Source organism: Mesoplodon mirus (genome assembly GCF_964341445.2).
Source record: "Mesoplodon mirus genome assembly, chromosome: 4".
Taxonomy (NCBI): domain Eukaryota; kingdom Metazoa; phylum Chordata; class Mammalia; order Artiodactyla; family Ziphiidae; genus Mesoplodon; species Mesoplodon mirus.
The window spans coordinates 48,356,973-48,374,728 of NC_138979.1; the positions used below are offsets into that span (position 1 = coordinate 48,356,973).

The window sequence follows — 17,756 nt, forward strand, 5'->3', positions numbered from 1 at the left end:
GAGGCCCACTTACCGCAAAAAAAAAAAAAATCAAAAATAATGTGCATTTCTTAATGTGTCGAAAGATTTGGATACTTGTATAATTTTAAGGAATAAAAAAGATAATAAATGCTTAACAGAGAAAACGAAGAAAAGCCAGAACAGCCACACTCATACACAAACATGCAGAAGATGTGTGACAACCACCAGCCTCAGAGCCCCAGTCATCCAACCCCCAAAGATCAGTTTTAACCATTCACAGTATCCCAGTCCTAATTTTCCTGGGTAGGAACAACTTGCACCTTCCTAGTTTCCTGTATTTTTCTCATGGAAATGCTTAGACCTTCCTCACTGAAATGCCCTAAATAACATGGCACCACTTAAGAGGTAAACCTTCTAAGCAGATTGGAGAGTTGCAGATTGCCCAAGACAAGATAGTAGGTTCAGGCTGTCAGGTGCCCAGGTCACAGGGGAGTAACTGACCTGAATTTCCAAACCGCCACTGTGATCTGCAACTTAAAATTAATTTCCGGGTAAACACCTTCTATAGCTGGTTTCAGACCTATCACTCGCTCCTCATTGCTGAGTGTATGTATGGGTTATGTGCCCTCCCTTGCTTGTGGGTGACTCTGGCTCAGTTGGCTTCCTGCAGTATCTGCCGGTGGGAGCAACACCCAGCTCCACCCACTCCCCCATGGTGAGCAGCCCAAGAGCTAGCTCAGGGCCACAGGAGAGAGCCACTCTGCCTGCCCAGCGTGAACAGTTGTGCGTGTGGCTCCTGTCCCCAGAACGTGTGCAGTCAAGGACAAGCAAGTAGTCTTTGTTACGAGAAGTCCTCTGGAGAGGGCGTGGTGTCTTGCCGTGCCCCCTCCTTCCTGCCTTGGAATCCCCACCAGTACCCAGTCATCCTCAGAACCATGCCGGCGGTTGAACGCAACATGCTAGCTGTGCAAGTACAGCTTCACAATCAGGTCCGCTCATGCTGTGCCCACACACCCATCCAACCAAACTGCTGCTGCCGAAGTGCCAGAGCATTCTGGAGACGGCTCCCGTGAGGCTTCCTGTTCGGTTCCAGGATCCCTGAGTTCCTCATCCTCCTAGGGGCACCAGAAGAAGGGGGAAGACAGAGACTATTTGATGGGTTTTTTGTTTTTATTGAAAATATAGTTAAGGCCCCGTTACTCCTCTGGAAGTGGTACTGTAGAGAAATTTAAACAGACTTTGTATAAACCGGTGTTTGGGGGATCAACTGACTTTTCTTATATTTAGTGCCTTGTGTATTGTTGGTGATTACTGAGGAACTGAATTTCACATTTACGGGCTCTCTAAGCTCATACTTTCCTGCCTCATATTCCAAACATTTATTTGTTCTTTGGCACTCAGGGCAGAGATAGGGAAAATTAGAGGTGGCTTTTGCTTTTTGGTTTTTTGGTCCTCCTAGCCATGTGTATAGAAAGTCAACTTGTTCAACATTTTCTACTTGTAAAAACATGTGATAGGAAAAGGGGGAAATCTGGCCTGAATATGGTTTTAAGGGTGGTAGGTGAATTTCAGTAAACGAATCCTTCTTTAGAGCATGTTATTTGTATAATTAATAGTTATCAATAATTATATATAATCACAATATGCATTTATTATTATTATTATCATCAATATTATTTGGATAATTCCATCAGCTTCTAATTAGATTGATCTTCTGTCTTAATATCCCAATTGTCCTGTTCTTCAGATTGCTTTTTTGTGGTTTCCTTCTCCCATTAGGGTTTCTTAAATGTTTCAGAAATCTCACTTGAAAATATTGTAGCTTGATCTCTAACTAGCATCTTTATGGGCTGCAGGTAAGAGCCACTTTGGAAAATGTAAGGAAGCGAATGTACGGAGACTATGATGAAATGAGACAGAAGATTCGACAGCTCACCCAGGAATTGTCAGTAAGTCAAATGTGGAGGGATGCTAGAGCTTAGAACTCCCTCTCAGTTGCTAGTGCCTGAAGATATTTGAGTTTATGATGTTCCTTATGATGGAATCATATTTTAAACGAACCGAGGGAACTTTATCACAGAATGGTTTATTATCTACAGGAAAATTTTTGTGGCGAGAGTAATCTTTACAGTCAAAGCATTCCCTCCAAAATCAGGAATAAGATGAGGAAGCCAACTACCACTACTATTATTTAGCATTGTACTGGAGACCCTAGCCAATGGAATTAAACAAGAGAAATAAATTAAACAATAAATAATAATAAATAAATAAACAGTTTATAGAGGTATAAAAACTGGACAGGTAGATGTAAAACTATCACTATTTACAAACTACATGGTGATATACCCAGAAAGCTCAAGTGAACCAATAAAAAAACTACTATAAACAATAAAAGAATTCTGTAAGGTAGCAGGGTAAAAGATTAATGGACACATGTTAGGTTTCAATATACAAAAAACAACCAGTTAGAGGAAACAACAACAACAAAAACTACCAGGTATCTGGAAGTAGACTTTAACAAGTAGAAAGATATGTCATGTACTTAGAAAGGAAGATTCAACATCATAAGATGTTAATACCATTCAAGTTAATATACAAATTTAATATAACCCAATAAAAATACCAACAGATTTTTATGTTGCTTTTTACAACTGGACTAGTTGGTTCCATGGTATACAGAAAATAAATATGAAGAGTTGAAATTCTGGGGAAAAAAAGGCAATGAAGGAGACTATCCCTTTTAATATTACAAGAAATTGAGAAAGCCTCAGTGATTAAAACAGTATATAGTATTGGCACATAAATGAATAGACATCAATGAAAAGAAGCCCAGAAATGTACCCCAATATATGATAAATGTGGCATCTGAAATGAAGGGAGGAAAATGGACCAGTCAGTATATGCTGTTGGGACAGACTTATGCCTGGGTAAATTCTGAATAGATCAAAGATGCTGAAAAATGAAACTTGAAAGTGCCAGAAGAAAATATGTGTGAATTCTTTTATACTCTTGGGGTGGGGAAGGCAGTTTCTTACTATGACATGCAATCCCAAAATCACAAAAGGAAAAGTTGATAATTTTGACTACATTAAAATGAAGACGAGGGGCTTCCCTGGTGGCGCAGTGGTTGAGAGTCCGCCTGCTGATACAGGGGACACGGGTTCGTGCCCTGGTCCAGGAGGATCCCACATGTCGCGGAGCGGCTGGGCCCGTGAGCCATGGCCGCTGAGCCTGCATGTCCAGAGCCTGTGCTCCGCAACGGGAGAGGCCACAACAGTGAGAGGCCCGCAAAAAAAAAAAAAAAAAAAAAATGAAGACTAGTGCTGACAAAAACACCGAAGTCAAATGACAAGCTGGGAAAAATTATTTGCCTTATATTATAGATAATAGGCTAATATCCTGAGTATTTAAAGAGCGCCCATGAATCAAGAGGACAAGGACCACAACTCATAAAAATAGGCAAAATATTTGTGACAGATAGTTTATAGTAAAGGAAAGATGAAGAGCTCTTAAATGTATGACGAGATGCTTGGCCTCATTCTCAATAAGAAAAATTCGCATTAAAATGGTCCTGAGATGCTATTTTCACCTAACAGACTGGCAAAACTGCAAAAGTAGGACAAGATGCTGTATTAGCCGTGCTGTGGAGGAACAGGAAGATTGCTGCTTGGAATGTCGTTTGCATTACTCTTAGGGAGAACAGTTTGCAGTATCTACCCAAATTACAAATGCCTGCATCCTTTGACTCAGCAAGCTTCTTTCTAAGCATTTATTCTGTAGATCAAATCTCACATATGTGAGATGACATATATATGAACTTAGTTGTTAAGCATTGTTTGTAATAGTAAAAAGATTGGAAGCCTAGATGTCCATTAAGAAGGAGAAAGTAAAATAAATTACATCTCTATAATACACAGAGTTGTAAAAAAAAAATAAAATAAAAAGAGTGAGTAAGCTCTTCAAAAAGAGATACAGAAAAATTTCAAAGATACAGAGTAAGTGGTAAAAAAAGCAAGACATAGGAAAATATCATATGTGTGTGTTACCATTTATGTAAACCAGGAGGGGAAAATAAATATATCTAGACTGTTTTGTGTGTGTACACAAAGTTACTAGAAGGATCATCAAGAAAATAATTAACAGTGATTCCTACTTGAGGTGCAGAGTGGGCAAGGTGGTAACTGAGCAGATAGGACAGGACTGAAAGGGAGATTTATTTTAGTGTATACCTTTTCTACTTTTAAAATGTTTGAACTCTATGAATGTATTACCTACTAAAAATTAAAGAAAAAATAAGCTTCCTCGGGTTTAACCTTGCTAACGCATATGGGAGAAAACATTTAAAAAATATTTGTGATTAATAACCTTGAAGAAAAAAAATCCATTTTGTATGACATACTTGCCATAAAAGTTAACATCTGCAGAAAACAGAAATATAGATCAGTAGAACAGGGTAGAAAGCCCAGAGATAAACCCACGCACCTATGGTCAATTAATCTATGACAAAGGAGGCAAGGATATACAATGGAGAAAAGACAGCCTCTTCAATAAGTGGTGCTGGGAAAACTGGACAGCTACATGTAAAAGAATGAAATTAGAACACTCCCTAACACCATACACAAAAATAAATTCAAAATGGATTAGAGACCTAAATGTAAGACTGGACACTATAAAACTCTTAGAGGGAAACATAGGAAGAACACTCTTTGACATAAATCACAGCAAGATCTTTTTTGACTGACCTCCTAGAGTAATGGAAATAAAAACAAAAATAAACAAATGGGACCTAATGAAACTTAAAAGCTTTTACACAGCAAAGGAAACTATAAACAAGACAAAAAGACAACCCTCAGAATGGGAGGAAATATTTGCAAACAAATCAACGAACAAAGGATTAATCTCCAAAATATATAAACAGCTCATGAAGCTCAATATTAAAAAAACAAACAACCCAATCAAAAAATGGAACCACCATATGACCCAGTCATCCCACTACTGGGCATATACCCAGAGGAAACCATAATTCAAAAAGACACATACACCCCAATGTTCATTGCAGCACTATTTACAATAGCCAGGACATGGAAGCAACCTAAATGCCTATTGACAGATGAATGGATAAAGAAGATGTGGTACATATATACAATGGAATATTACTCAGCCATAAAAAGGAATGAAATTGGGTCATTTGTAGAGACGTGGATGGACCTAGAGACTGCAATACAGAGTGAAGTAAGTCAGAAAGAGAAAAACAAATATTGTATATTAACACATATATGTATATGTGGAATCTAGAAAAATGGTACAGATGAACTGGTTTGCAAGGCAGAAATAGAGACACAGATGTAGAGAACAAACGTATGGACACCAAGGGGGGAAAGCGGGGGGTGGGTGGTGATGGGATGAATTGGGAGATTGAGATTGACATGTATACACTAATATGTATAAAATAGATAACTAATAAGAACCTGCTTATAAAAAATGAATAAATAAAATTCAAAAACAAAAGTTAACATCTGCAGGAAAGGAGCACAGTTGCCACAGTTGTGTATTAGAGTCTAGTTTATGTCTGGTCTGTGAAATTATCTGCTTAAGTAAGACCTACTGCCTTGATTACAGGGGAGGGGGGTATACAAGCATATCCACCTAGCCCATGCTCACTGACACGTAGGAAGAGATTTGTGAAATTCTCACAGACCTATGGAAATTCACTCTGCCTTCCACTGACACTAATGACTGTAATTAAAGCCAAAGGATTGGATTTGCAATAGATGCAAAAACAGATCTCTGCCCCCTGCTTTCCATTGCCCCCTCCTACATGCTAGACTGTTGCAGGAGCTCAGTCTCCACCCTCAGTCTCCTCCTCCTCCAGGCCACACCACGGACTGTAGCCAGGTTAAGATGCTAACTTACTGCTGCATGAACACACCGTGAGCAGGAACATGCCTCCTGGGCCTGGGCTGCTGTTGCAGCTCTCTCTCCCACTCCCAAGGGTGCTCCTCTCACTCTCTCATGCCTGGCTGCTTCCTGTGGCTCCCACAGGCCACACGGGGTCTGCCCTTGAGCCTTCCCAGAAACCTTACCCCTGGTTCTGCTGCCTCCCAGCCTTTTTTTTTCTGGCCGCACTGCGAGGCTTGTGGGATCTTAGTTCCCCGACCAGGGGTTGAACCTGGGCCCTCGGCAGTGAGAGCGCGGAGTTCCAACCACCGGACTGCCAGGGAAGTCCTCTCCCGGACTTTCTGTATCCAGCCCTTCTTTAAGGTCTAGTTTAAGGCTGGCCTCTGTTGAATCTCTCTCACACGTGTTAAATACACGTCCAACAAAGACAGCACAACAACTGCAGCAGCCACAAAACAACTCTTGAGAACGGGTTGGGCCCAAAGTATATTCCTTCCATGGTGAGTAGAAATAAGCAAGATGGGACTTCCCTGGTGGTGCAGTGGTTGAGAATACGCCTGCCATTGCAGGGGACACGGGTTTGAGCCCTGGTCCGGGAAGATCCCGCATGCTGCGGACTAACTAAGCCTGTGCGCCACAACTACCGAGCCTGCACTTCTAGAGCCCATGAGTCACAACTACTGAAGCCCGCATGCCTAGAGCCCGTGCTCTGCAACAAGAGAAGCCACTGCAATGAGAAGCCCGCACACCGCAACAAAGAGTGGCCCCCGCTTGCCGCAACTAGAGAAAGCCTGCACGCAGCAACGAAAACCCAATGCAGCCAAAAATAAATAAATAAATAAATTTATAAAGAAAAAAGCAAGATGGCACAAGAAGGTATCCAACTGCATTCTAGGTTCTAAAAGTAGCTGTTCCACTTCCTAGCTATTTGCATACAAATCCCTTAACTTATCTGATTCTGTTTCCTCCCTATAAAAGAGAATGTTCTGGCTGCTGCAAAGTGTTGCGAGGACTAAGTGAAGCCCTGTGGGGGAATGTGTGAATATGATCCGAAGGAAAAGTAGTCTTGTCTTTCTACTCTCTGGGTCATGCAGATGGTGACTTTTTAATTTAAAGCTGTACGTGAAATATCACTGACCCGGATGTGGCTACCATCAGGGGAATATTCCAGCCTAACTGAAGGTTCATGAGTGTGTGTGCATTGGTTGTGTGTAACTGAAGGTTGCATGAGTGTGTGTGCATTGGTTGTGTGTAACTGAAGGTTGTCGTGAGTGTGTGCATTGGTTGTGTGTAACTGAAGGTTGCATGAGTGTGTGCATTGGTTGTGTGTAACTGAAGGTTGTGAGTGTGTGTGCGTTGGTTGTGTGTAACTGAAGGTTGTCATGAGTGTGTGTGCGTTGGTTGTGTGTAACTGAAGTTTGCATGAGTGTGTGTGCATTGGTTGTGTGTAACTGAAGGTTGTCATGAGTGTGTATGCGTTGGTTGTGTGTAACTGAAGGTTGTCATGAGTGTGTGTGCATTGGTTGTGTGTAACTGAAGGTTGTGAGTGTGTGTGCATTGGTTGTGTGTAACTGAAGTTTGCACGAGTGTGCATTTGTTGTGTGTAACTGAAGTTTGCATGAGTGTGTGTGCATTGGTTGGGTGTAACTGAAGGTTGTGAGTGTGTGCGTTGGTTGTGTGTAACTGAAGGTTGTCGTGTGTGCATTGGTTGTGTGTAACTGAAGGTTGTCATGTGTGTGCATTGGTTGTGTGTAACTGAAGGTTGCCGTGTCTGTGCGTTGGTTGTGTGTAACTGAAGGTTGCCGTGAGTGTGTGTGCGTTGGTTGTGTGTAACTGAAAGTTGCATGAGTGTGCATTGGTTGTGTGTAACTGAAGGTTGTCGTGAGTGTGTGCGCATTGGTTGTGTGTAACTGAAGGTTGCCGTGAGTGTGTGCATTGGTTGTGTGTAACTGAAGGTCGTGAGTGTGTGCACGTTGGTTGTGTGTAACTGAAGGTTGTGAGTGTGTGCGCATTGGTTGTGTGTAACTGAAGGTTGTGAGTGTGTGTGCATTGGTTGTGTGTAACTGAAGGTTGCATGAGTGTGTGTTGGTTGTGTGTAACTGAAGGTTGTCGTGAGTGTGTGTGCCTTGGTTGTGTGTAACTGAAGGTTGCATGAGTGTGTGCATTGGTTGTGTGTAACTGAAGGTTGTGAGTGTGTGTGCCTTGGTTGTGTGTAACTGAAGGTTGTCATGAGTGTGTGTGCGTTGGTTGTGTGTAACTGAAGGTTGTCGTGTGCGTTGTGTGTAACTGAAGGTTGCATGAGTGTGCGTGCGTTGGTTGTGTGTAACTGAAGGTTGTCATGAGTGTGTGCATTGGTTGTGTGTAACTGAAGTTTGCATGAGTGTGTGTTGTGTGTAACTGAAGGTTGTGTGTGTGCATTGTGTGTAACTGAAGGTTGCATGTGTGTGCATTGGTTGTGTGTAACTGAAGGTTGCATGAGTGTGTGTGCATTGGTGGTGTGTAACTGAAGGGTGTCATGAGTGTGTGTGCATTGGTTGCGTGTAACTGAAGGTTGTCGTGAGTGTGTGCGTCGGTTGTGTGTAACTGAAGGTTGTGAGTGTGTGTGTTGGTGGTGTGTAACTGAAGGTTGTGAGTGTGTGCGCGTTGGTTGTGTGTAACTGAAGGTTGCATGAGTGTGCGTGCGTTGGTTGTGTGTAACTGAAGGTTGTCATGAGTGTGTGCATTGGTTGTGTGTAACTGAAGTTTGCATGAGTGTGTGTTGTGTGTAACTGAAGGTTGTGTGTGTGCATTGTGTGTAACTGAAGGTTGCATGAGTGTGTGCATTGGTTGTGTGTAACTGAAGGTTGCATGAGTGTGTGTGCATTGGTGGTGTGTAACTGAAGGGTGTCATGAGTGTGTGTGCATTGGTTGCGTGTAACTGAAGGTTGTCGTGAGTGTGTGCGTCGGTTGTGTGTAACTGAAGGTTGTCGTGAGTGTGTGTGTGTTGGTGGTGTGTAACTGAAGGTTGTGAGTGCACGTTGGTTGTGTGTAACTGAAGGTTGCATGAGTGTGCATCGGTTGTGTGTAACTGAAGGTTGTCATGAGTGTGTGTGCGCTGGTGGTGTGTAACTGAAGGTTGTCATGAGTGTGTGTGCATTGGTTGTGTGTAACTGAAGGTTGCATGAGTGTGTGCGTTGGCTGTGTGTAACTGAAGTTTGCATGAGTGTGTGTGCATTGGCTGTGTGTAACTGAAGGTTGTCATGAGTGTGTGTGCATTGGTTGTGTGTAACTGAAGGTTGTCGTGAGTGTGTGCGTCGGTTGTGTGTAACTGAAGGTTGTGTGTGTGTGTTGGTGGTGTGTAACTGAAGGTTGTGAGTGTGTGTGCGTCGGTTGTGTGTAACTGAAGGTTGCATGAGTGTGTGCATTGGTTGTGTGTAACTGAAGGTTGTCATGAGTGTGTGTGCGCTGGTGGTGTGTAACTGAAGGTTGTGAGTGTGTGCATTGGTTGTGTGTAACTGAAGGTTACATGAGTGTGTGTGTGTTGGTGGTGTGTAACTGAAGGTTGTGAGTGTGTGTGCATTGGTTGTGTGTAACTGAAGGTTGCATGAGTGTGTGTGCATTGGTTGTGTGTAACTGAAGGTTGTCATGAGTGTGTGTGCATTGGTGGTGTGTAACTGAAGGTTGTGAGTGTGTGTGCATTGGTTGTGTGTAACTGAAGGGTATCATGAGTGTGTGTGCATTGGTGGTGTGTAACTGAAGGTTGTGAGTGTGTGTGCATTGGTTGTGTGTAACTGAAGGTTGTCATGAGTGTGTGTGCATTGGTTGTGTGTAACTGAAGGTTGTCGTGAGTGTGTGTGTGTTGGTTGTGTGTAACTGAAGGTTGCATGAGTGTGTGTGCATTGGTTGTGTGTAACTGAAGGTTGCATGAGTGTGTATGCATTGGTTGTGTGTAACTGAAGGTTGCATGAGTGTGTATGCATTGGTTGTGTGTAACTGAAGGTTGTCACGAGTGTGTGTGCATTGGTGGTGTGTAACTGAAGGTTGTGAGTGTGTGTGCGTTGGTTGTGTGTAACTGAAGGGTATCGTGAGTGTGTGTGCGTTGGTTGTGCGTAACTGAAGGTTGTCGTGAGTGTGTGTGGGTTGGTTGTGTGTAACTGAAGGTTGCATGAGTGTGTGTGCATTGGTTGTGTGTAACTGAAGGTTGCATGAGTGTGTATGCATTGGTTGTGTGTAACTGTCTCCTCAATCTGTCCAGGTTTCACAGGCTCAGCAGGATTATCAGGAGAATTACATCCAAACCCAGTCGTCAGCCCTGGACAGTTTTAATACCATGAACTCGGCTTTGGTGTCAGACTCCATCAGCCTGCAGGTATTCATCTACTCCCGATTCACCTGGGTCTCCTCTGTTCCAGTGCAGGAGAGCTTAGCCAAGGGTGGGCCCTGTGTCTTTGTAGAAAAGTAAGTCACAGAATGTCTTCAGCTCATTATTTGGAATCCTTTACACACAGCCACAGTGAAGGCCAGGCCAGGGAGACGGTGAAGGAAGGAAGCCGATGGAAATGCTTCCAAGCTGAGACTCTCAACTTTGGAGTTGCAGTTGTTTTTGCGCTTATTAAAATGGGGGGTTAGATCCTGAGTTCAGTGCTAGAGATGTCACTTGTTCCACTAGACACCCAAGTGGTTCTAAGTGTCAGTGCCTAAAACAGCACATCAGCCCGTCCCTTAAGCCCCAGTGTTACGAGAAGTTCCACCAACCACAGGAAAGCCAGACTTAAGCAAAGGCAATCTGCGTTCATTCATGACAAGTGACTCCCAGAGGCTGTAAGGTACTTTTTCCTAATTTAGAAATTATTATGATTACTATTTTTTGGCTGCGAGGCATGTGGGATCTTAGTTCCCCAGTCAGGGATCGAACCTGCACCCCCTGCATTGGAAGCATGGCGTCTTAACCACTGGACTGCCAGGGAAGTCCCTAGAAATTATTTTTCTTTGGAAGGAATCATGTGGCTTCCAAAGAATATCTTGTAGTACCAGGCAGGGAAGCAAAAAGAGTCAGGATCCCACATTTGTGCAAATGTGTGTGGTCACCACACGTCAAGGGGGTTTTTCTCTTGATTAGTTTGATTTGCTAGGAGTTAACCCCTCATATGCTGCCCATTGTTAGTCTTCCGACTGAGTCCCCCAACGTAACATGCAAATTAACTTGAAAATGTTCAGAGTAAAGCATTATATTCACCAGAAGCAGCTTCCCTTGGCTTTAATTTCCAAACATGCAAATAATAGTTTGTCCCCTTCCAACTTTATTTGGCTCTTATCTCTTTACCTTCCTCTTGAAAGTTCACACAAGCTATTTCACATCCTTTCTGGTTCTCTATAAATAATTTGCTAGATAAGCAAACAAATTTTCATGTTGGGATTATCCACTTCCCTTAGGATCTAGTATTCTCTACTAACAGCTGTTCGGCAGTAGTGCCAACAGCAAAGCTAGGCCATGGTCCCACAGTGGGCCTGGGTGGGCCTTGTGTTTGGATTTGTCTGGGAGGCCCATTTCTGGTGGGGCCTCTGCGTCCCACCCTTTTCCTGGCTCTCCCATAGTGCCTGGCAGCTTTCCCCTGGCCTCAGGCCAAGCCCTACTTTGGGTCTGGTTTATTCAGGAGCCTTTATTTTCCCTTCCTCCTGCTATCAAGGGGGCTCACCCAGGCTCCCTTTCCTTCCCTCTCAGATATCTCTCTACTGGCCAACCAGGAAATGCTGTATCTCACCTGAGTTCAGATCTGGTTGGTATCTGGGTTCTCTTCCCCATCATACTTCTGATTTGCCACCCCACTGTTGATTAAAAAAAAAAAAACATACAACCTAAAAGTTCAGAGTTCTGTTTTATTCGGGGACCTTACTGAGCCTTATAGCCTGGGAATCAGCCTCTCAGACAGCTCTGAGGAGCTGCTCCAAAGGGGCGAGGGAGGAACCAGGATAGATAGGAGTTTCGCTTTAAAAAAAATGTAGCCAAACATCAGAAGATTACTGTTAATCTCAAAAAAAAACAGACATCTTCAGTTAATGTTTTTAGTGCTTTTCTATGTATAAGAAGATGTAAGAGTCTGGGCTCATTGAAATTATTTCTTTGGTTTGCATCTTAACTATCTAGGGCTAGTATCCTGCTTTCTTCCATCTTGAATCCCCCTCAGGGCACACTGTTGAGTGGGCTGCGGTGGCTGATGACTTGATGGTGGGCAACAGTCATTGTTTACTGGAATGGCAGGCAACATTTTTGTCCACACCACTGACACGCCAGGCATTTACTTCAGAGGTCAACTGTTAGAACAGGGTCCACCCTAACCCAGGGACTCTGACTGATTTCTAGTTACAGTCTAGTCTCTTATTCCAGGGTAGACAGAGGAGCCTTATAATGAAAAGATTAAAAACTGTTGTTTAAAAAAAACAAAAAAAGGAGGGGGTGGAGGCTGGGGAAGAGGGAGGAGCAGAGGAAAGAAATGCATCATCTCATGGCCAGGAAACCCAACTGAGTCTGAAAATAGTTGGCTTCTTGTTTCTTCCATTGTCTAGTCTACCCCATTTTCATTATTACTGACGAGACCAGATCCTTGGTTTGATTTTATAGAATGTCAAAGCTGGAAAGCACTATTGAGATGATCTCCAACCCCCTTGTTTTATGGATAAACAAACTGAGGCCAACAGAAATGACTTGAACAAAGTGTATAGCTAGTCCAGGGCTACAGCCCTGGTCTCTTGGTCCAGATATAGGTTCTGAGCACAAGACCGGTCTCTGTAAAGCCAGTGGGACTTGGAGAGAGGGTTGTTGGCCAGATGGTTTCTAAGGCTCCTTGCATCTCCAATGCTCTGTGATTCCAACTTTCAAATGGCTTCTGTATTTTCTTTAATATCTATTTACCACCATTGAAAATCCTTTCTACTGATTCGAATAGGTTTAGGCATGAGGCTTATTCTCCAAAGTGGAAGCTAAGGGGTGGAGGAGCTTCAGAGACTGGTCATCTACAACGAGGACCCAGGTATTAGGATGTGTGTTCAACACCAGAGTTTCCAGATCTTCTAATATAAAGTTGTAGGTGACTTCAGGAGGTGGTAGAAGGTGCCCATAAACCTGTGTCTGGTGGTAGAAATTCTGGGGTTGTGGAAGCCATTTCTCTGTAAGGAGAGTTAAGCAAGTGACCCGAAGCATGAAATAGCAACGATATTAAGTTAAGCATTCCTGTTCCAGTGGGCAGCCTGGAGCAGTAAGCAACAGGTTTCTGACACTTGTCAGGCACTTGTGGGGGTCACAGACTCGGCTCCCTGCCCCTCCCTTCATCACCACCCTTCTCTGCCTGAGCGAGGGAGATGAAGCATTTACAGGCATTACAGTGACCTCAGCCCTGTTGTCGCTGTCCTGGCAGCTCGTCTAGAAGTACAGAAGTAAACAACCTGTTTAAGAAAAAAGGGGAATATCTCCATTTTATAAAACACGTATTTTGTTTTCTGATTTCAGTTTGGGAATATGGAAAATATAGAAGATACGAAGAAGAAAATTAATGCCATCTATAATCCTATCCCATAGTGAAAATCATTATTTGGATTTTGGTGACTCCTTCTAGTCTTTTTTTTTTTTTTTCTAGGCATGAATACATTTGGACAGATGCTCATGCATTATTTTTTTCAAAATGGGATTCTTCTGTACTTACTGTTTTCAAACCCATTTTTTTTCCACGTGAAATTACGTATTACAAACATTTTTCCTTGGAAAAGTGTTTTAATCCATTTCCATCCATCCTAAGCAGTGGCAAGTGGTGTTAGCAGCAGCCATGGCATGTTACGGGGGAAAGCTGGCTGGCCCACCCAAGTGCAGGGCGGCAGACCTCCTGACCACCAAGGGGGGCCCTCAGGCGCTCTAACACCAGGGTCCCAGGCTTGCAGCTCCTGTGGGCCGATGCCTCCCTCGGCCGTTAATGACAAAGGGATGTCCCGGTGTATGACTCTGGCCATGTTTTCTCACACCGCTAGATCTGGTTTTTATTTTCATCCTGACAGAAAACCCTTGTGGACGTTACTTTGGAGAATAGCAACGTTAAGGCTCAAGTCAGAAATCTGCAGCAGACATATGAAGCCTCCATGGACAAGCTGCGGGAAAAGCAGAGGCAGTTAGAGGTAGCACAGGTGGAAAACCAGCTGCTGAAAATGAAGGTAAAGTACAGGAGTGTAGATTTCCCACTAACCTTTCTCTCTTCTCTCCTTCTTTTCTCTCTTCTCCCATCGCCAACTCTCCCATTTCCCTCTCTCTCTTCTCTTCTTTGTTGGGCTTCCCCACCCTTTTTGTGGCCAACCCCACAGGATTTGACTTGAAGGGACTGAGAGGGTTTCTGTGTTCACAGCTGCCAGTGCAGATTGGGGGTACCCTGTGTATACCCCTATTGGGCTCTCCTGCCTTGGTCCCAGTGGCCTCAAGGGCTCCTGAGACCTCATCGTGGCACTGCTCTTATGTACTGAGAGGACACTTGGGCTGCCCAGAGGTCCAGGACTTCAGAAGCTTCACTGTTTAGATTCTCTCTGAGATTCCAAGGCCTCATTGTCTGGTTTGACAATGAAGAGCTGAAGGGCCCCCAGGAAGAAAATGGGTGGGCGACCAAGGACTCTGGGCAGTGTCCCTCCTGCCCCCAGGTCGCGCTTATTCCTCAGCTCAGCTTCTAAGGCCCTGGAGATGTTAGTGCTCCTTCCAGCTTTGAAACTTCCAGGATCCGACCCACGAATGGCTCACAGAAGTGACTCAACAAATTATTTCCTGAATGAATTTGTTTTTATTTAAGCCTGTGCTTTTCAGATTGTGTTCAACACAGCCTTAGGCTATTCTAGGGGAGAGTGTGTTATGGGTAGTGTGCCATGTGATTTATTGCTCAAACCAGAGTATGTTCAGGAGTGAAAGGAGGTGCTATTAAGAATTTAGTTAGGGGAACAAACTGGGCCACGTGGTCCCCTACCTATGGGCTGCCTCAGGGACAGCTGATGGGGAGCATGGGCCACCATACCACACTGTGTAGCCTCTGTGATGGCTGCCCCATAGGCTGTGCCATCACCACCCACTTGGCCAAACACAACCACCTGGGAAGGGGGAGGGACCAGAGAGCTACACAGTCGATCAGCTCCTCTTTGTTTTCACTTCAAACAGGGACACTCTTCTACTTTTTCATATATTGTATTTCTGCGTAAGAGTTACTTTGGAAAAAAAGGCATTTGTTGCTGAAAAATTCTGAAATGACTGTTTGGAGTCTTTTCCTCAATGTAGGATCTCTGTGCAGTCATTCATTCCACAAATATGTACTGAGTATCTACTCTCTGCACCTGTGCTCTTCATCCATGTCTGTTCCAGAGGTGCTGTGGTGTCAGGGAGACCAAGCCTCTAAATCCAGTCTGCAATTGCCTGTTGTAGAGACTAATGCTTTACTTTACCCAACCCCACCCCCCCCAAATTACAAAAGTGACGGGACTCAGAGTATTTCATGTGACCTGGATGCAGCGTAAACAGGACGTGAGGGCCAGAGCTCATTCTAGAAGTGGAGATGGAGTGCAGGACACGCTGGGTCTCTTTCATCTAATGATAACCTCTGTTCAGGATTTCCCATTTTGTGGTTTCTTGGTACCAAAACTTGTCTAGAGATGAGAGGGGAGATTGAGAGGGCATCAAGAGAGACTTTTGTCCAGTCTTTGGAGTAAACATCATGTAGCCTATCCGGGTTGTAGTACACCTTACTTATCCAGAGGTTACCTCCCCAGCTAACTCAGCTCTCTTAAACAAGCAGTAAGCTGGAAGGAAGCGACACAAACCTTCAGAGGCCATAAAATCAATGGCCTGAAGTTCACAGGTGAGGGCAGGGCCAGGGAAGAAAGGAAACACCAGCCACTCCCAACATAAGCCTGCTTGCCCACGGCTCTACTTTTTCTCATCTCCTAAGCTAGGCCTGTGCAAGCCCCCAGGAGCCCCCAGCTAAGGTCCCCCAAACCAGATGGGAACATTTCCAAACACAACATTTGGAAAAGCACAAAGGTATGGAAAGGATGAGTCCAGATTTCTTATATGAGCTTAAGTGTTTCCTAGAGACTGATTGGCCAGTGTAACTAATGGGATGGCTTCAACTCCATGTGGGCAGCTTCTCTTCAAAGGCCTTCCTGCTTTTCTGACTTAAAAAAAATTTTAAAGTAATGTATGCGCCTGGGGGGAAAAGTCAAACAATATGAAAGGTAACATAGAGTGCATAGCCTGCACCATTTTACATTCCTACCAGCCATGTAAGAGGATTCCAATTTCTCCCCATCCTTGCCAACACTGGTTACTCTCTTTTATTGATTATAGTCATCCTCGTAGGTGTGAAGCTCATTGTAGTTTTGCATTTCCCTGATAACTAATGATGTTAAGCATCATTTCTTGTGCTTATTGGTCATTTGGATATCTTCTCTGGAGTGTCTATCAGATCCTTTGCCTATTTTTAAATTGGGTTATTTATATTTTATTATTGAGTTGTAAAAATTCTTCATATATTCCAGATACAAGTTATTAGATAAATAATTTACAAATATTTCCCCCCACTCTAGGCGTTATCTTTTCAATTTCTTGATGCTATCCTTTGAAGCACAGAAGTTTTTAATAGTGAATATTGATGAAGTCTTATTTATCTCTTTTTCATCAGTTATGCTTTTGGTGCCATATCTAATTTCAATCAAAGGTCACAAAGATTTGCCTTATGGTTTTCTTCTAAGAGTTTTATAGTTTTGGCTTTCTCATTTAAACCTTTAATCCATTTCGAGTTAATTTTTGTATATGGTGTATTAGGGATCCAACTTCATTCTTTTGTATGTGACAAATCCGATCATCCCAGCACCATTTGTTGAAAGGTCTGTTCTTGTCCCAGTGAATGATCTTGGTAGATAATTGTTTAACATTTAATATTTATAACAGATAAATTATTTACTTGGTTTCAAGGTTAAATCTACAAAACAAAGAAATAGAACATCAATATCTGTAATCTCCTCTTTTCTTTTTAACTCCCTCCTTCCTCCTATAGCAAACCTTTTTACTTTTTAATTTTATAGGACTCTGACCCAACTCTAATAACGTAGTGGTCTTATTTTCAGCCCACAGTAGAATACTGAAGAATTTAAAAAGCATATCTTTCTGAGGCCAATTAGAGGGTGGATATATTAACTAGAGAAAAAAGTTTGTTAAAACTGATAGAATAAAAGATGATAAAATTTCAGGAGCAAAACATTAGACAGAAAGAGTCATTGAAGAAAGAGGTCAATAAGACAGTGGAGCATGATACATTTTAGACAATTCAGTTTAAAAATGGCTACATTTGGGGGGCAAGGTTGACACTTAGAGAGGTACGTTTCTGCCTTTTGAAAAATTCACTCCCGTGGAGCACCTTTTCCAGATAATATCAAGTAAATGAGTGTAAGGGGCCCCTTTTAATTTTCTCTGCACCTGCTCACCCCTTTTCCTTCTTCTACCTCTTTCCCCGTTCGTTCCTGTGCCTCTGTCTCCTGCAGAGCCCTGGGGCATGGGTCCACTCCCCCGAGTCCACACTTGATACCTACAGAGTGAAAGGTGTGGATTCCCCCTGAGCCCACCAAGTTGTAGCTCTGAAGTGAGTCTCTCTGCAGGTGGAATCCTCCCAAGAAGCCAACGCAGAGGTGATGAGGGAGATGACCAGGAAGCTGTACAGCCAGTACGAAGAAAGGCTGCATGAAGAGCAGCAGAGGCACAGTGCCGAGAAAGAGGCGCTCCTGGTGTGTTATGTCCTACCTGCTGATGGGATAGCAGAGGGTTTGGGGTGCATTATTGTTGGTGAGCTCTACATGGTAGGGTTTGTGCTCAGAGGTGAGTTAGTGGACTCTAACGTGGGTGACGGGTCAAG

General features: G+C 43.4%; 1 protein-coding gene across 3 annotated transcripts in view; it reads left to right on the forward strand.

Moving 5' to 3' along the window:
* MYZAP (myocardial zonula adherens protein) overlaps positions 1 to 17,756 on the forward strand; it is a 119,330-nt gene that overhangs the window by 41,512 nt on the left and 60,062 nt on the right. For all 3 annotated transcript variants that reach the window (XM_082618379.1, XM_082618377.1, XM_082618378.1), the window contains 4 exons: positions 1,818 to 1,910; positions 10,094 to 10,207; positions 13,882 to 14,034; positions 17,503 to 17,628. In XM_082618379.1, the coding sequence (XP_082474505.1) occupies positions 1,818 to 1,910; positions 10,094 to 10,207; positions 13,882 to 14,034; positions 17,503 to 17,628 (486 nt within the window). The remainder of the gene's footprint in view (positions 1 to 1,817; positions 1,911 to 10,093; positions 10,208 to 13,881; positions 14,035 to 17,502; positions 17,629 to 17,756) is intronic.